This window comes from Seriola dumerili, unplaced genomic scaffold, assembly GCF_002260705.1.
Source record: "Seriola dumerili isolate Sdu_G_001 unplaced genomic scaffold, Sdu_1.0 BDQW01000073.1, whole genome shotgun sequence".
NCBI lineage: Eukaryota > Metazoa > Chordata > Actinopteri > Carangiformes > Carangidae > Seriola > Seriola dumerili.
The window spans coordinates 7309313-7328250 of NW_019174328.1; the positions used below are offsets into that span (position 1 = coordinate 7309313).

The following is an 18938-nucleotide window of genomic DNA, read 5'->3' on the forward strand; positions in this document are numbered from 1 at the left end:
TACTCCCAGCAAGTGAAACATGTTTGTTCCTCCTGGCTCTGTCCTGCGTGTGTAAAGATTTGTAACTTAAAGTGCACCAAATAAGTTCCTCCTGCCCTGAGACATCACACCACGGTACGTAAGTCACGAGAAAAAACTCCCATGAAGAACCAGCACCACAGGATATACTGCATTTTCGAGTAGCACCCATTCTTACAGCTGAAAGATGTTAATCATGAGACAAATGTGGTGTTACGCAAATGGCTGCGTGAATTGTTGGTTGTTGTGCAAGTGTTAACGTAGTTTCCAGTTTAGATTGTATCTCTTGATTGTTACCTGTAAATAACAATTACATAAGTTGCACCTGGCCAATGAGCTATGATGCAGCATTGATAATTACTTGGAAAAAGAAATGAACCACCACCTGTTCATTTGAATATCCATTTACATTTAATGTACTTTGAAAGTGCATTGTCATTTGGAACAAACAGGTTCTCATAGACAGAATTTAATACAATCATTCTTATTTTTAAAAGGACTATGTATATTTTTGGTTATACACACAGTATAACCAAAAGTCTGTTTTTTCTTTCTTTTTTAAAAAAAAATTAATCATCAAATTGACACCATTCAAATTTTAATGACACATGTTAAGAAGCGCCAGGGGCTGAATGTAATTATTAATGTAAGTAAATGTAAGTACTTCAGTAAAGTTTTGAGGTACTTGTGTTTTACTACACTTTAATGATATACATCACTTTATACTGCTACTCCACTACCTTAAAGAGGGAATATGATACTTTTTTTGCTCCATTAGTTTCTATGTAAATTAGGATTTTCTTGTAAAAAGATAATAAGTCTATAAAATAGACTACATCACATTGTTATAAACTACCCACCCATGTAAAAAGTATTTTAGTATTTCTCCACCTGCTACAACATAAAATGCTACTCACATGCCAATGTATAGGTAGAAACAAACTAATAATATATTGTATGACAGTGTAAAATTCTCCAAGACCATATTTTCAGCATACAGAGTACTGCAATTTTCTATAGTACTTCTAAACATAAGGCTTTGACTTGTCTTGTCATTTTTTTTTTCTTATCGTATTTCCATTTTAGGGTGTGAATTACCTTTTTCCACCTACTCATATTATGGCAGGAGTATGATACACTCTTGCCAATCATCACTCCCACCAGAATGTGTGTGTGTGTGTGTGTGTGTGTGTGTGTGTGTGTGTTTGTACACACAGAGTGTGTACATAGTTAACTGCAGAGAGACGCATGCGCGCGGGCGCTCCATCTAGAACATTTTGGACGCTTCGCGACATTTCTTCACCGTCATTTAGTAAAGCGTAAAGTAAAGCAGTGGCACTTCCGGTTTAGTGAGCGTACCTTCAAATTAAAGATCACAGCGTTTGTATTTACTGTACACTACATTCACAGTACATCTTTTTAAGTAAGATTTTCAGATAACCCCGATATTGCTTTCAGTATATAGTGAAAGTGGAGTGTATAGATGAATTTTCTTGTACGCCCTACTGCTCTGCTTCTGTATAAGAGTGGCGTTGCTAAAGGACAAACCGGAAATTCAAAGTCTAATACAGCTAACTTGAGTGGTTTCTCGGCATCACCGTACAGCAGTTGTTGACAGAACACTGGAGTAGAGGGATTGGGTATTGCAAGCAGATGGTGGTTAGCTTTTGACATTAAAAACTGAAAATGCGCTGTTATGTGCGCTTTTAAAGGTCGGACCAGCTAGTGAGCAATACAGTGGAAAACAGTAAGGCTGTCAGATCTGGCGGGTTTGGTAAGATTTGCTATCTGGCTTTACCGTTATAACGGTAGATGACTTAGTCCTGGCTGTAACTTTTAACTGCTTACGCAAAACGTAAAGGAATGACACATCTTAATTTGCGTTGCTTGGCTATGCAGTCACCTTACAAAATTAACTCTTAGCTACATTAAGCCCTGACTTACGTTAGCCTGCTAACATTACAGCAATGTTGGAGAAAAGCCATGCTACACCAATGTCACCACGTGTCGAACGCTTTTACTAAAAACTCTCTCCTTAAATCATTTACTGTCATCGCTAGTTGTAATACTGCAACGTTAAGAAATGTCAAATAAACTTGGTCAAGTTGTATCAGTCAAGAATGATCTGTCTCGCTTGTGATCATGATGAAGGATCGTAAAGAGGAATTCTGTCCGCGGTCCCCCAGTGAGAACAAGAATAAAACTTCCGCTTTGAATATTGAAAGCATATTCATATAAATCTCAGAAAAAAACATGACCGTTCTTTTTTTAATTATAGCGGCCCTTATTGTGAGCTCTCAGTGTGTTGGTTAAATATGGTTAGATAAGAAATATTAGCAAAACTTTTGTTTAAACGCGTTTTGACATGTGTTTTAATTTGGAATTCCAGTCGCCCAAAGCGGAAGTGGTGATATTAGATGATTTCTGTGAACGTTACTCATCTAGCACCGTTAATCTAACTGTAGCTTACTTGGCTAATGTGTTGACATGTTACCTGGCCAGCTACGACCTCGTTGGACTGGTGTTAGTATATATCATTTTATCCTAAAGACATTATTTAAGCTAACCACACGTACGCGTCTATTGTATCTAGCGATTATTTTATTTAGCCATAGCGTTATTTGGCTACATTGCTAGGTGATACCAGATGAAGTGAATCTTGCAACTCAAACTGTGGATGTCTGAATGAGCTCTGTCAGGTTCCATTAGCCGCGGTGTCTCTCTGGTCTTCATAGAGACGGGGATCCTGCTGGCGTGTATAGCCAAAGAGGAGTGCTACAATGCTGTGCTGGGGAAATGCTTCCTACGGACAGCTGGGCTTGGGTGGGATTGATGAGGAGATTGTGGTTGAGCCACGAAAATGTGAATTCTTTCACGGGAAGCAAGTGTGTGATGTGGGGTGTGGCCGGAGACACACAACCTTCCTGCTGGAGGATGGGACAGTATACACCTGTGGCTGCAATGACCTAGGGCAGCTGGGACATGAGAAGTCCAGAAAGAAACCAGGTTGGTCATTATTATTATTATTATTAGTAGTAGTAGTAGTATTGTTATTATTATTATTATCATCACCATTATTACTATTTAATTCTGTTTTATGATAACAGCTGGTAAAATCATTCCTCACACAAACATTTGTTTTTATCTTCTATTAGAACAGGTTGTGGCTCTGGATGCACAAAACATAGTGGTGGTGTCATGTGGAGAGTCCCACACACTCGCCCTGAATGACAAAGGGCAGATTTTTTCATGGGGTCTTGGCTCAGATGGACAGCTCGGCCTAAATAACTTTGAAGAATGTGTTCGTGTGCCTAGGTAAATTCAGCAACTAATTTCATATTTTCTGATTTGCATGAAGCCTTTTTATTTGTTTTGCATTGCACACTATTTGCTTATTCTTCCCTATGTTAGACAAATGTAATTAAAACAGATAAAACTATCAGCATACTGTTTTCTAAATGTCAATGTGACTTTCATAATTAAATTCTGTTGCAAACAATGTAAAATTTGGAATTTATTTAACATGTTAATTTCTTTCAAAATGCTAATTTCTCTCTGCCTGTAAAATGCCAGAAACATCAAGAGTTTGTCAGACGTACAAATCACTCAGGTAGCCTGTGGGTATTGGCACTCCCATGCACTTTCAAGAGGTGAGGGTGGTTTCCACCTACACAATGCACATTTATTTATTCAACTTATTATGTTTCCAGCATGTTCAGACATTCAGTGTTATATCTGTTTTGTTTGCACAGGAGGCCAGGTCTTCTCCTGGGGCCAGAATCGATATGGACAACTTGGGCTGGGAATTAATGGACAAAGCATTTCCACACCCCAAATCATTCAGTCTCTGCAGGGCATTCCTTTTGCTCAGATATCAGCAGGTGGTGCTCACAGCTTTGCCCTCACTCTCTCAGGAGCGGTGTTTGGTTGGGGTCGCAACAAGTTTGGTCAGCTGGGTCTCAATGACACCAATGGTGGGTGGTTGAAACTAGTGCTAGTAAAAGTACTTTTGAGCATTCAAGCCCCTAAGTCAGTCTAATTGTCAGGATGTTTTTTTCAGATCGATATTTCCCAGCCCTGCTGAAGTCCCTTAGATCGCAGAGAGTGATTTACATCTCCTGTGGAGAAGATCACACAGCAGCACTGACCAAGTTAAGTTATATACTTTTGTGGTTATTTGAACCACCTGCAGTGTTGTGTGTGGAAGACCTTGATTTAAATCTGGGGATACTTTGAATCAAAGTGGGGTGTTATTTGTTGTAGTGAACTGATGGTTTTTACTGCTTGGGCCTTATTTTTTGTAGGTTTGACCATCATTTCAAATTGTTCTGATTACATTTTATTAACCAGCTTAATTGTTTATATATGGGGACAGAAGGACAGCTTAACCTGAGACTTGTTATAGTCTGTGAATTTTGTGACTTATTTAAAAAGTCCATGGCTAACTCTTGTCCTGAAGGTCAACATAACTGGTGCTGCTGATTTTACAGGAAGGAGGTGTGTTTACATTTGGAGCAGGAGGATACGGACAACTGGGACATAACTCTACAAACCATGAAATCAACCCTAGGAAAGTGTTTGAGCTCATGGGAAATGTAGTTACACAGATTTCATGTGGAAGGTAAAATCTGTATTTTTTCACATTTTATCTCAAACATGACTATATGATTGTTACGTGTACATAATGTAATTTTAGATAATCACTATAAAAGTTAAACTGGGTGTAATTGAATTTTATTGAAGTTTTTTTTTTTAAGAACTTTTTCAAATTGTTGTGCAATCATAAGGCAGCACACTTTGGCTTTCACACCCTCCTGTGGGAAGATGGACTCCTTTGGGCTTGGTGGTAACGGGCAACTTGGTACACGCTCCACTTGTAACAGGAAAAGCCCCGCCCCCGTCAAAGGTCCCTGGGTAGCCTCCAATTCTCCTGCGGATACAGGTGAGACAGTAAATAAAGCTGCATCATGGGATTTCTCAGGACAAGAGGAACAGAATAAAAGACAAAACCCATAGAAAATTCATCCATACATTTATTTCTTGCTTTCATTCCAATACGTTGCAGACTCGGAGCAGAGCTGTTGTGTCAAGAGGATTTATGCTGGAGGAGATCAGAGTTTTGCTCACTATTGCACTGCCACTGTAAGTTTTCAGGAATAAAGGGACTTCTCATATTTTGAGGTTTCTCACAGATTTGAAGTAAATTCAACCTCTTAACATACAATAACCATAATCAGAGAATTTTCAAATCAACATGGCTGAATAAATCAGGCAGACTGCTTCACAAAAACGATCCACGTTGGTCTTGTTTTTCTTTTTGTAGAACCTCCAGAACATAGATGATGTGAGGATACAAGATCCTCACAGAAGGATTTGCACCTTTAATGAGGATATCATACAAAAATGGTTGAACCATTCACCAGGAAGACTCCCGCTGGAAATCTCCAAGTAAAGTCTTCTCCTCACAAGAACCATGGCTGACCACGCCTTATGGATGTTGTTGCTAGTTTTACTTCATCACAGACATATATTTTGCAACTGGAAAAGTCATGATTCTGTCGGTTCTTTATGGAGATTTGCTTTTGAAAAGTAGTCACACTAATTACTTGACTTTTATGATTCCCTCAGTGAGATTGACCTCGTGTTCTCCTCAGCAAGCTGCCTCAATGGATCTTTTCTCTCAATGAGGTAATCACATTTCAAATGAAGTCTATTTTTATCCGCAGTCTGGTCCAAAAGTCTTATTTCATTACTAATAAGTTTGTTTTCATTATTGTGAAATCCAAGGCATTTTCTTTACTGATTTGTTCCTTTGTCGTTACACACGACTTACAACGTATTAATTAATTCTTTAATTCATTAATTAATTAATTCTTTAATTCATTAATTCATTAGTAACCTACAAGTATCAGACCTAGTTTTTGTTGAGACTGTCAGGGAGACGCTGATTCATCTCCAACTGGTTTGGAGCTGTACTCAGTGATGTTGTGTTATAATAAGATGTGTTTCTAATACTCAGTTCCCCTCTTGTATGTAAGCAGCGTTGGTTTATTTGGTGACCTAAATACTTGGAATGCAACCTGCATGGTTTCATGTGAAATGTCTGTTTCTGTCACACAGTCATCCAGATCACTACAGTACCAGCAGCAAATGTTCAGGGGTTGATATGAACATGGCTCGCATCCTCTTTCACAGAGTCATTCAACAAGATCACCCTGAGATAGCTCAGCAGGTCAGTGGTCAAAAAAAAAAGAAGTCCTGTTGTTGGTGCACCATATCTATGTATTCCATTGCTGTTTCGCCACTAGTGTACTTCAACATTTAAATAAAATTGTACTAATATTGTTACTATTGTTGCAGTGGCAGCATGTATTGTACTTGTGGGTAGAAAAAAGTAGCATCATAATGGATGGATCACAGTGTTTACTTCAGGTGTAGATTCAGAAACTTCTTAATGAATATTCCAAGACACATTTTATGCCACAACGCCCATTGTAGGGCACATTGCCCACCATCTTGAATTTGTGGCCCTGTGTCTCATTGGCTTTGATAAGGAAGTATTTTTCTGGAAACTCCCCAAAAAAGATTTCCACACAATTTTTGGAAAGAGAATGTTTGGCTTCTGTTTCTGTACCAGAATTCATCACAGTCTTTTTTTTGTAAGATGCTCATATAATTTTGATTTTCTTACCTGCATGGATTTGGTTTAGATGTGGATATAATGTATAACTGTCATTGAAGTGGATCAATGGACCCCTTTCCCTTCCATAACATGTATTGTCACACCTGCACTTAAAACTGAATTAGCAAGTAAACATATGTATTTGTAGTGGTTCTTTTTGTGTGTTTGTAACACTTTCAGGACCGTCTGCAGTTTTTTTTCTCAACTTACTGCAATTGCTGCATGATGCTTTCACTGAGGGGCTTTACAACATATGCTTACCTTGTCTGTCTGCCCTTTCATGTTGGGCATGCAGTGTACAGTAGGTTTATGAGAGGGTTTTCTTTGAAAACAGCTGCCTGCTGCATCTGGAAACGATGCTGATGAGAGGCTTGGCAGTGAACTAAAACAGTAAAGTTGTGGGGCATAAAACCAAAACTTGAAACATGCGTCATAGAGCTTTGGGGAACAGGTGATAATTCTTTGTGGGTTTGTCACTATGAATGAAACCTTTCACATTACACATAGTGAGTTTTTTTTTTTATTATTGTTAATACAGAAATATTGATTATTGAAGCTTTAATAAAATCCTGTATTATGTTTTGACAGCAGAGTTCATTCTGTATTTCTGTAAATTACAAAAATCTTCAAATTGTGTAATATTGTATTATTTTTATTTTTTTTATTGTATTATGATATTGTATATACAGTTAGTGTTAGTGCATATCTCCTTTCAGTCCAGACTGCTGCAATGACTTTTAGTAGCAACTTTATGAGCTCACCTTGTCTGATATCAAGACATCTTGTCTTGAGTCCAGCTCCAGCTCCATCCTCTGCCACCTTTAGCATCCTACCCCGCCTGAATATGTTATTGTTACACTTTGCCCCACCACCACCACTCGAGTTAGGAGTTGCATCAATTAGGAATTGGTACATTAAAGCATAACAGACCTGTATACTTTCTTCTGTCTACCTCAGATTGCTGCCAGTCTGGAAAAGAACCTCATTCCCAGACTGAGCAGCTCTCCTCCAGACATTGAAGCCCTGAGACTCTACCTCACTCTCCCAGAATGCCCTCTCTTCAGTGACCGAAATAATTATGTGACTATTGCCATCCCATTTGCCAAATCACTCCTCAGCCTGAAAGAGGCTGCACTGAAGGTTCTAGGTAGGATGAAGATGATGTTTTTTTTATGCTTCACACCAAACACAGTGCAAAAGTTTATGCTTTTCATCTTAAAAAAAACAAAAAAACCCCAACTTTTTTCATCTTGTGTTTGCGTCAGGAAACTGGTGGTCTACGTTTGAGCCCCCCGTCTTCCAGTGGCTTGTTGAGGTGTACAAGGAGGTGGTGGTGTATCTGCTTCAGATGCACAAGGTGGGCATTCCTTCAGTAGAGCAGAGAATTTTCACCTGTTTCCTGGACACGTCCCTGCGACTCCTGGAGATCCTGCACACGGTGAGAAATGAAAAAAATTCCAATCCAAAATTTGTGATACAGCTGCTTTCACATGTCAAATTCATAACAGTAAATCATGCGGTACCTTGACAGACAGTTGTTAACATCCATTTTGCTGCTGCTTCAGGTGAGTGACAGAGCAGGACACATCATTCAGTATGATAAATTCTACATCCATGAGTTGGATGACCTGATAGACATCAGAAATGACTACGTCACATGGATTCAGAGGCAGATGTACCCACTGGTGAGTTCCTGCTCCATGATTCACTTGATTACATTTGTCTATATTTAGGCATCAGTATGATCCATTTGTTTATGCCTCTGTATCCTCAGGGTCATGACGGTGTGGTGACTCTGTGCAGGTATCCCTTTGTATTTGATGCCCAAGCGAAGACCACTCTGCTTCAAACTGATGCTGTGATCCAGATGCAGGTAATGTGCAGTAAATCACTTACTCGAGGTTTCTTTCATCATGAGCTACTTTTCTTCTTCCTCTTGACTGGTTTCACCCTGCGTAAAAGAGCTTAATCTAGTGCTGTCAAATCATTGTGTCTTCGAAAACATATAGCGTTCTCATCATTCATCATTCCCTCCATGCGCTGATAGATGGCAGTGGACCAGGCGCAGATGCAGAACTTCAGCTCCATGTTCCTGCCAGCAGTGGAATCTGTCAACCCGTGCCTCATCCTCATCGTCCGGAGGGAAAATATTGTTGGCGACACCATGGAAGTCCTCAGGAAGTCTAAGAATGTTGACTACAAGAAACCGCTGAAGGTAAAAGCTGCTAGAATTAAAACTGGTATGTGAGGTGTTGCGCACAGTGACATTTACTCTGTGACTCTGCAGTTCGCCTTAGCTCTATGGAGCCTTCCAACTTTAAAAAATTGTAGTGATTTATTACAGCTCAATATGGATGGCCAGGTTCATCAAATATTATGTAGCTTAAAGTGTTCTGCTATATTTACAAATCTGTGGGGCCACTTAGGCGAAGACATGAAAAGTACTGCCGTTGTGCTTATGTTTGTGACCATGGCAGGTGATCTTTGTGGGAGAAGAGGCGGTCGATGCAGGAGGTGTGAGAAAGGAGTTCTTCCTCCTGATCATGAAAGAGCTGTTGGATCCCAAATACGGCATGTTTCGTTACCACGAGGAGTCCAGGCTCATCTGGTTTTCAAACAAGGTACTTGTGTAATAATGTAATTGTGTAATAATTCACCTGTGTATGCTCACGCTCCTGAAACATCACTAGCAATGTTTTTAAGTGCGCTCTAAAGCACCCTCAATAATGGGGACAACAAAGCGGTCATAACATGAATTGGCTCATGTAAATGCCATATCTTTGTGGTAAACTAGCCACTGTCTGAATTTAACTTAGGAGAAACTGCCCTCCATAAAATCTTTGACACTCAATGACTGTCCCTTGCAGACCTTTGAGGACATTGACTTGTTCAACCTCATTGGGGTCATCTGTGGTCTGGCCATCTACAATCTCACCATAGTGGAGCTCAACTTCCCCGTGGCCCTTTACAAGAAACTTCTGAAGAGGAAGCCAACGCTAGACGACCTGAAAGAGCTAATGCCAGATGTGGGAAGGTCAGATCAAGGAACAGTCATCTGAGGTTTCCTTTTAACATGTTTATGAACGTCTGTTTACCTTGGTGTTTTCTTTGCCGCGTCTAAAATCGGATCTTTTAAAGTTGCAATTACAGTGTATTACCAGAGAGAGAGAGTTGACACAAAAGCGTTCAAAATTGTCTATAAAAATAATGATAAATGTATCTCTTGTAAAAGCAGGAGTCTGCAGCAGTTGCTGGACTACACGGAGGATGACCTTGAGGAAACGTTCTGCTTGAATTTCACAGTAAGATAATTGCAGTAACAGCAGTCAACAGTCTCTGTGGTGCATACAGCTTCAAATAAACAGTTGTGCTATGTGCAAATCATATAAACAAAATCTAAACAGTGTCTTTGTTTTTTTCAGATCACAGAGGAAAACTATGGTGCCACAGAGGTTTTGGAACTAGTACAGAACGGCGAAGACATCAATGTCAATACATCAAACAGGTAAAATTTTCTCACCTGTGCTATTAACCATTAGCAGATGTTTAGAGGAATAGTTTTACATTTTTGCAAATAAATGCATTCACTTTCCTGCCAACAGTTAGATTGGAAAATTGATACCATTCTGATGGCTTTATGGTTAAAATGTAGCTAGTTTGTTTAGCATAAAGACGGAGGTTTGGGTCGGGGGATAGCTGATTAAAACATTCTGTGTTGTTTGTTTAATTCATTAAGAATAAAGAGTTAAGTGTAAAAATATGTTTTCAGAAATCTGGGCTTTTTCCAAAATGTTAAACTATTCCTTTTAAGACTCAGACGTTTTTCTGCTTAAATGTTACAAACCTTTAACCAGTGAATTGTTTTAACTCATCCTGAAAATATCATATATATATAATAGAATCATCCTCTGTATTATATGCTGTCAGAAATCTGGTATTATTGCTTTCTTCCAATTGCATTTTACATGTAACATATTTCTTTACATCACTTTATTTTCATATGAATTCCTTTTTCTCCAGGCAGGAATTTGTCAATGCCTATGTTGACTATGTTTTCAACACGTCAGTGGCCCCACTGTTTGAGTGCTTCTATGCAGGCTTTCACAAAGTGTGCGGTGGAAAAGTTTTAGAGCTGTTCCAGCCAAACGAACTGCAAGCCATGGTCATTGGCAACACCAACTATGACTGGACGGAGCTTGAAAAGGTCTTGTTTTAAATATTGATTAAGAGAAATATGTCATCTCAGCAACTCATTTTGTCAGAGTCAGCCTAATAAGTTTAAAGGACCAGTGTGTAGGATTTTGGGGGCTCTATTGGCAGAGATGGAATATAGTACTCATAATTGGTTTCCTTGGTGTGTAATCACATCACTATATATATATATATATATATATATATATATACACACACACACAAACACACACACAGGGATCAGGTTCTCCTACACACTTGGAAAAGCGAGGCGTGTGGGTCAGGAGTATATAGTTGGTTGCAATCTGCAACCTCACCACTAGATATATCACTAAATCCTACACACTGGTCCTTATAGTACAGTATAGAAATAGTATTATAACAATAACAATAACAATTATACTTGTCTCCACTCTTCAGAGTACTGAATACAAAGGGGAGTACTGGGCGGACCATCCCACCATCAGGCTCTTCTGGGAGGTGTTCCACTGTCTTCCTTTAGAGAAGAAAAAACAGTTCCTCTGTAAGTGCGGCCGTCCATATGCAGCATCAGAGAAGCTGTTCCTTTGGCAATGTGAACGTATTCATATGTTTTGTGTTCAGCTGCAAAAGTGACACGATGTCTCTCGCCTTTCCAGTGTTCCTCACAGGAAGTGACCGCATACCCATCTTGGGCATGAAATGCCTGAAACTGGTGATCCAGCCCACCGGTGGAGGGGAGCATTATTTACCTGTCGCCCACACGTGCTTCAACCTGCTGGACCTGCCCAAATACACAAGTCTGGAAACACTCCGTGAGAAGCTTCTACAGGCTATAGATCACAATCAAGGCTTTAATCTTGCCTGAAAGTACACAGAAATGCCTAGAACTCCGTGTCGAGACTGTTGATGGCAACCACATTCCCGAATGTTTAGTTTTTGCAGACTTGAACACTGGTTGGAAAGAGGAGGAAGACAAGTGACACTAGAAATGATTTAAGAGTTGGATGCCTAGACTTTGACATTAATCTTGACTTTGGTTTTCCAGCTTTTTTCCATACCATCACAGTATTTGATGCCCTATTACAAGTTGATTCACATTTGATATATTGCTCTTGTAGATATGCTTTTATTCATGTTTGGATATGACAAGTATGATGAAGCAAACTACTGGTATTTACAGGGCATGGATACAACAACATAAACACCTGTAAAATATAATTCAATGCAGCAGCATTACCTTTTTGAAGCTTATGATGTAAAACATTAGTGAGATGTTCCTGTTATATTTTTTCTCGGAAACACCTCAAAATCTAATGTAATCCAAGCACTGTGGCCTCAAAACGACCAGATTTAAATCAACACCGCTCTTATAGGGTGTCGACAAAAATGTAACATTTTAAGCTCCACTGTGGTAGTAGTTCCTCACATTGTATTTTACAGGAGTTAATGATGTTGTGTCCACCCCCTGTGTATTAAATGTTTGAACCCAGACATGTAAACTAACTCTTTATGTTAAGTTCTGTTGTGACATTTGATTGAGAGCAGTGCAAAGCGTTAGATTTTCTTGGCTTTAAGCCTTAAACAAGCCACAAATAAAAACAAAGTAAAGCCACTGAAATAAATGTGAGTTACTTTGGGGATAAAATACCGTCCTATTGTTTAAGTCATTTTTATTTACTGTCTTCTAGAGGATTGGTTTGTTTGCAGTGACGTTTGATCATTTATTGTAGCATCATGCCTTTGGGAGTAACTTTAACATGATACATTTAACTTACTTTTTAGTTGCAGTGCAATATCACAATTTAAAGGATTGGAAGACAACAATTTTAAGTTGATGTGTCCTCTCCAGTTTATAGGCCAAGTCAGAATTTTGGTGTACTATGGCTATGACTGAAATTCAGTCATTTCCAGTGTTTGACTGTACGACCTATCAGCGATTGTTGTACCACTAAACACAGCTCACTTTAGCTTCAATATTTTTTCTTGTCCTTTGTCAGAACATGACGGATGAGGATCTGTTAAAAACAACAACAGAGTTCTATCCAGACAATTTGGTTCAGGTTTACATTTTAATGATAACTGTACATGCTGAATGATATGCACACATTGCAGTATACGGGCATGAGGGAGGCAAATACAGTTTTCTGAGCGATCCCAATCATACAGAACTTGAATTTAGTTTTAATGTGGCAATTCGAAGTGGGCCAACTTATAGTGGGTACCACAGGAAGGACAGCGCTGGGAACCTCCCTCATGAAGCCAGAACCACACTATAGCAGTGTTGTCTTCCTCACCTGCAGATAATTGAATTATGAGTAACCTGGTTTGTAATGTACACGTTCAAGAAAAAAATGAGATAAGTGTTTAATATACATCACTTACAAAGACAGCCCACCAGCCTCTTGTCTAGAGTGCATGGCACAATCTGAGGGTCTTCCTTTGTGCCACTATAGTATTTGGGCTCCAATATACTGTAGGGGTCCTGTAATGTTAAGTAAAAGAAAATTAGTACATGTGAGGTTTAAAGACAGCACTTGAGTGAATAGTTGTCTATACCTTTCCCTCTTTGAAGGACATCAGGACTCGGCGCTCCAGTCCAGTGGCCTGTTCCTCATCTGTTGGTATCCCTGAAAAAAATATATGGCAGAGGTTTTCATTAAAACAAATTCTTTTTATTTTATAAACCACCTTCAGAGTAATCTGGCAAGGTGTGCTCTGTGCACTTTACAGTCGGACTGTCCGTGTACTTGAATGCCAATGAAACTGCACGTCGGCAGTGGACGCCTCCCACACCAACCTGCCTCTGTGCCATATCGGTACTGGCATCAAACCAACAGACGCCTGCCAAAGGAGGTGGGTCTATCAAAGGCCTTTCCGCGAGTTAAAGACCAAATGACCTTCATTATTTGATTCAAACATTTTCAAACACACATTTAGGTGGAACACATTTACAAGTAAATATCACTCTCCCAGAAAATAAAGTGACCACAAACAAGATATTTTATCACTGCGAATAAAGATTACGTGTCAAAAGTCAATGTTATTTATCCTCTACATTAAACACTATTAACTAAGAGACCGCTGGTAGCAAGTGACTATTCATGATACAGCGTTTTAGATACCAAACTGCGCATTAACTAAAAATAATACTGACAAACTCCCAGTCCAGCCCCCTGAACTTAACGCACACTTGTGACCAGTGACAGTTGCGCTTCTACAGTAGTCTGCGGTTTTATTTCACGGTGTAAACTCATAATTTCTTCGGTAATAAATAAACACGACTCCTACCTCCTTCTGAGGCCATGGCACGCTGGAGCGGCCTAGGCACCACATTGTTCCTCAGCCGCAATGTTGTTGTACAAGTTCGGAGAAGGAGACGTCCCGCCATGATTCTGGTCTCACTTTCAGGTACCGAGTATGACCTGAATACAGCTGTCAGATGGACTGAAATGACCCCGACAAACCGACTGAGTGACAGGTCATCGGACCAACGACAGCAGAAAGATGGATGCGCTGACCAATGAAATTGAGCGGACGGGGCACGAGGAGCAGGTGGGAGACACTGGTAGAGGCAAGAAAAAGTTAGAGATTCAAATTCAGTTTGGATAACACATTTTAAATTTGAAAGCAAAATTAACTACACTATTTTAGATTCGATTATTTAATGGTATATTATTTCATTTGCTCTAGACACACACACACACACACACACACACACACACACACAGTAAAAAATACAAAATGTGGGCTACGTAAAGTATCACAAGTATTCATATACAGAATGACCTCGTTCTGTTTGATATTGTATTATCATTACAGTTGCATTACTGTAGCAGATTATTATGATCTGGATGATTGAAGTAAAGGTCATTTTAAACACTTTATAGGGCTTTTGTGTAGTTTCTTTTATAATAATGAATCGTATTTTTACTGATCATATGCCTTAGTTTCTTTGTAAAGCTTTGATCGTCAACTAGTAGCAGATGTCGGTATAAATTAATGGCAGAGTTAATGGTAGAAATTAAATGTAGGGGTGACTGGTGTGATTGATGGTCATTGCGCCTCTGCTCCAGGTGGAGGCGGTGTAGGACCAGCAAACACCACTGGTTTCCCATTGAAATAAGACGATAAAGAAACAATGACAGGGCTGTTGTAGCGTATAAGACATGCTGTTTGAGCGCACGTGTTGTCCCAGTTGTTTGTTGATGAGTATACAGGGTGTAAAAAGACTGTGTCCCGCTGTATTACTCAGGCTGCACTACAGCGTCTATTCACGGGCGCGATCCCACTACTGAGCGGCACGGGGGCTTTGACCTGCTTCGTTTCCGACCTGGGCCGGTGCACCCCTCCTTAGGCGACCTGGTGGTCCCGGGCTTCCCCAGGAGCACCATATCGATACCGAACTTAGTGCGGACACCCGATCGGCATAGTCCGCAGCAGCTCAGAACTCCTGAGCTCAAACGATCCGCCAGCCTCAGCCTCCCAGTGACTTGGATTACAGGTGCGCGCCACCGCACCCGGCGAGGTACTACAATACTTATCGGGCTTTTATCGTTTACAAAAGTGACGTAATCAAAAAGGCTGGTGACATCTTGTGGCGAAGTTTATGTAGCATTTAAACTGCTTTCATTCAATGATAGACAATATAACCTAATAATAGGTAGATAGATATATACTTTATTTATCCTCTAGGGGAAATTCAGGTACATGATATGTACATAATGTGGTAATAATAATGTGAATGATTCATAATAATGCGAATATGAAAGTGCAGCAGCAGCCTATGTGTTCGTATGTTAAAGTGAACTCTGGATCAGTGTTAGAAAGTAATCAAATAGTCTACATTTATTCAAGTACCAAATTGATACTTGTACTTTTCTTGATCTTTATGCTACTTTATTCTTCTACTCCACTGCAATTCAGAAAGAAATAGTATACTTTTTACTCCACTACACATATCTGACAACTATATTTAATTTCTTTGCAAATTAAAGTCTCCTGATTTCACCAAACTTGTTCATTAAGAATGATGGGGTCATAAGCAGTGTGGAGTAACATACTACATGTAACGGGTATATATAATTAAATTACAAAATAAATGTGATTGTAATCTGTCACAGTTACTGAGAAAAAAATCTTAATTAAATTACAGTTACTAATCATCTGAATATATTCTTTATGCTCAGACTTGTATTTTCTGATTTACTGAAAGACAGGAAAGAAGAAAATAACCTTCACAGTAAAGATGATGTTGCATTGCTTAAAGATAGATAAATACTGAATTAAATAGTCCATTACAATAAATAGTTTGGATATGGAGACAGCCATTTTTCACAAGACACCAGACCATAGCAAAAAGAAGTAAATAGTGGCCAGAAACATGAATCATGCTCATTCTTTTTTATGTCTTCTGGATGGGAAAATAGACATTTTTTGCTGCATGTCCCAAAAACATTTAGGCTTGGAATATGAGGATGGAATTTATTTAATCATATTTAAGGGTGAAAATTTCTACCAATTTATTGAAAATTGCTTATATTGTTTCAAGTCCAGAAATGCATGGTGTGGTGATTACTGTATGTTTGGATAAAGCATGACAAAGCACAGGTAAACTTACAAAACACACCATCCCAGCCAACTAATGAAATTCAACCAGCCTGGGAAAGTCCCTGAAAAACATGGTGACCTTGATCTCTTAAAATCATGCAGGGCTGTTTAATTTGATAAGGTGAGGACAACCCACCTAAGCAAACAAACAAGCAGTGATCAGGGCTGGATAGCTTTATAATAATATTAGACACGTGAATTTTCTATCTGAATTTGAGGCCCCTAAAATATAGACTGGAAATAAAGTTTTTCAAATTGCAGTTTGAAATTGACTATTGATAATTTCACAAAGTGAAATTCAGACCAGATGAATTCAGGAAGAGGGTTTTCAAAGTAAATATTTCAGTGCTATACATAAAGTGGTATTTACATTTTAATTCAAATTTTATGTTCAGTTGCTAATATAATTGAAGTTATCATGACAATGTAGTTTCAGAGCTACATAAACCACCTCTAGGGCAAGGAAAATTGATATTGCCATCACATCACTAAACATCATGTGTAGCACAATGTCTAAAATGTTTGAACAGGAAGGTGAAAAAAAACTTGCAACTAAGATAGAAAAAAGTACTTTATTATAACATTAGACCCCAATGCAGGCCAAAAACTATGGAAAAGGTCAAAGACGGTAGCATCACACTGTACATCTTCTGGATGTGAGCTGCGGAAACCTGTAAAACAAAGGGAACAACCATTACATAGGGTTCAGTTACAGCACATTCAGCACAGCAAGATCTCCATAAACAGAAGGGAAAGGACACTGACTGCATGAACACATTCAATGAAGTCAGCTGTTAGTTTTTTGTCATAAACACACAGCATCAACATTGATGATAAAGATCCACTTAAGTTGTTTGTTAAAGAATCACGATGAGGATACATACTGAGCATGAAATTCAACAAATGAAATATAAACTTGTCAGTGCCCTCTGGTGGACAAGGTGTGTAATGGCAACATTTTTTTTTTTGTTAATCAACCTCTACTGATATGTCTGTGATAAACCAACGAAGAGAGCAACATCTGCCACACCAACTTATTGGTCTGGCTCTACTACATTTCCCAGGGTGATGATCAGGCAAGTTGGAACTGATCAAGAAATAAATATTTCTAGCATTTGTGGTGAAATTACAATGTTATATATCCAACATATTTGATGCATAAGCTCTTGGATTTCCATTTCTATAGAGGAGTATTCATCTTTGTTAACTACAAGAGGACACCACTTTTGAATCTTACATTGTTATACATGTTCATGATGTCTAAGGGATACTTACGTCAGTATAAACACTTTACTTATTGCCTCCCAAAAGTACTTGTGAGCAGTGGCATGTTTCACAGGCTTTAAGCCCAAACTGATTTTCACATACAAGACAGAACATCACAGTATGAGGGAGGATATGCTGTTTTCTAATCCTGCCTATGTCACCCAATGCCAATATTTGATGGACGTTTCTGTAGTAGTCCTAGTACAGCTTTGTTTTGGACATCACTCCTATTGGTTGTAACATTTTAACCAACTGCTTAGTTGTCACTACTTGGAAATTAACAATTTGATGAATTCCACAAATCTATTAGTCTATAAAAATCCTTGTATGTCATAAGATGTTTGGTCCATCCACAGAAAATTCATGAACTCCAATTAACTTACTCTTTATTTTTTTTAATCAATTAATGTGTGCAAACAGCAAAACCTTAGATGTCACAGCTACAGAAATACAATGACTTGTTTGAGCTTTTTGATTGAATACTGCAGCTATCCATTCATTGGACATACACGAGTAAACAAAACAATCCTAAAATTTTGGTGACTTGTGCACACGTGTATGAAACCGTCACTCCTGCTCATACACCAGCCGTTTGTTTAAGTCAACAGACACATGGTTAGTAGCCTAGTGATGCACATTATCCATCCCTGTAATCCCTTACATTCAGTCACTGTTGAGGACCGCAGCAGTTAGTGCTGGGAACCTGGGCGTCCTTCTTCAGCACAGTAGGCCTCACCACGTCCACATCACGGTGCAGATGATTGAGCAAGCCTGAGAGGATGTCGGGGGCTGCGTAAAAATCGACTACAAAGTAAGCCCCTCGGCTGTGCTTCTCGCTGTGCTTGGTCATCTTGTAGGGCAACAGTCTCTCTCCCAAGTTCTCCAGGTCCCTCACCACTGCGCCCCGCTCCATCAAGGTCTCCACTGTGCGCCGGAGCGCAGCCGCCGTCTCCGGCCGCTGCATTGTCTTCAAGATTAGGGCCAGCTCGTAGCGAGGCATGGCTTCACCGAAGAAGTCCTCGAATCACACTTTAAACTCAGCTGGCTTTAGGTCCGTGTCATTGCCCGATAGATCACTCCAAAGACGACCATATTATGACACGAGGGACAGGAAAGGTCTTTGGTGATGACGTATAAAGCACGCGCCATTATTGACAACGACATGCCTAATAAAATATGAAGAATAAGAGGA

General features: G+C 39.3%; 3 protein-coding genes across 4 annotated transcripts; 1 reads left to right on the top strand and 2 right to left on the bottom strand.

The window, feature by feature from the left end:
* The first annotated feature begins 1628 nt into the window (after positions 1–1628).
* herc4 (HECT and RLD domain containing E3 ubiquitin protein ligase 4) lies at positions 1629–12825 on the top strand. 2 transcript variants are annotated; one of them, XM_022743660.1, is made up of 24 exons: positions 1629–1792; positions 2754–3024; positions 3174–3333; positions 3592–3668; positions 3771–3992; positions 4079–4170; positions 4509–4639; positions 4806–4960; positions 5084–5160; positions 5342–5466; positions 5647–5706; positions 6139–6250; positions 7658–7847; positions 7966–8138; positions 8266–8385; positions 8475–8573; positions 8748–8915; positions 9178–9321; positions 9568–9734; positions 9936–10002; positions 10123–10205; positions 10721–10904; positions 11312–11414; positions 11530–12825. In XM_022743660.1, exons 2-24 carry the CDS (start codon positions 2799–2801, stop codon positions 11736–11738), a joined length of 3144 nt encoding a protein of 1047 aa, XP_022599381.1. In that variant the 5' UTR covers positions 1629–1792; positions 2754–2798; the 3' UTR covers positions 11739–12825. The 2 variants fall into 2 exon arrangements, with proteins under 2 accessions (XP_022599381.1, XP_022599380.1); XM_022743659.1 differs by having other exon boundaries at positions 1629–3024.
* Positions 12826–12923: 98 nt separating this feature from the next.
* LOC111220555 (cytochrome c oxidase subunit 5B, mitochondrial-like) lies at positions 12924–14338 on the bottom strand. Its single transcript, XM_022743661.1, has 4 exons — positions 14162–14338; positions 13430–13500; positions 13256–13355; positions 12924–13167 (listed from the first exon to the last, which is right to left on the bottom strand). The coding sequence occupies exons 1-4, from the start codon at positions 14259–14261 to the stop codon at positions 13055–13057; spliced, it is 384 nt and encodes a 127-aa protein (XP_022599382.1). The 5' UTR covers positions 14262–14338; the 3' UTR covers positions 12924–13054.
* Positions 14339–17033: 2695 nt separating this feature from the next.
* mrps6 (mitochondrial ribosomal protein S6) lies at positions 17034–18877 on the bottom strand. Its single transcript, XM_022743845.1, has 2 exons — positions 18408–18877; positions 17034–17151 (listed from the first exon to the last, which is right to left on the bottom strand). The coding sequence occupies exon 1, from the start codon at positions 18744–18746 to the stop codon at positions 18414–18416; it is 333 nt and encodes a 110-aa protein (XP_022599566.1). The 5' UTR covers positions 18747–18877; the 3' UTR covers positions 17034–17151; positions 18408–18413.
* Positions 18878–18938: the final 61 nt, after the last annotated feature.

Excerpts from the sequence above, each read along its gene's own strand:
- LOC111220555 (XM_022743661.1), bottom strand. The coding sequence starts at position 14,261 with ATGGCGGGACGTCTCCTTCTCCGAACTTGTACAACAACATTGCGGCTG. Across the intron at positions 13,501-14,161 it reads TGCCATGGCCTCAGAAGGAG|GGATACCAACAGATGAGGAA; the intron begins GTAGGAGTCGTG and ends TATTTTTTTCAG. Across the intron at positions 13,168-13,255 it reads GAGGCTGGTGGGCTGTCTTT|GTGAGGAAGACAACACTGCT; the intron begins GTAAGTGATGTA and ends AATTATCTGCAG.
- herc4 (XM_022743659.1), top strand. The coding sequence starts at position 2,799 with ATGCTGTGCTGGGGAAATGCTTCCTACGGACAGCTGGGCTTGGGTGGG. Across the intron at positions 8,139-8,265 it reads TCCTGGAGATCCTGCACACG|GTGAGTGACAGAGCAGGACA; the intron begins GTGAGAAATGAA and ends CTGCTGCTTCAG. Across the intron at positions 9,322-9,567 it reads TCATCTGGTTTTCAAACAAG|ACCTTTGAGGACATTGACTT; the intron begins GTACTTGTGTAA and ends TGTCCCTTGCAG.
- mrps6 (XM_022743845.1), bottom strand. The coding sequence starts at position 18,746 with ATGCCTCGCTACGAGCTGGCCCTAATCTTGAAGACAATGCAGCGGCCG.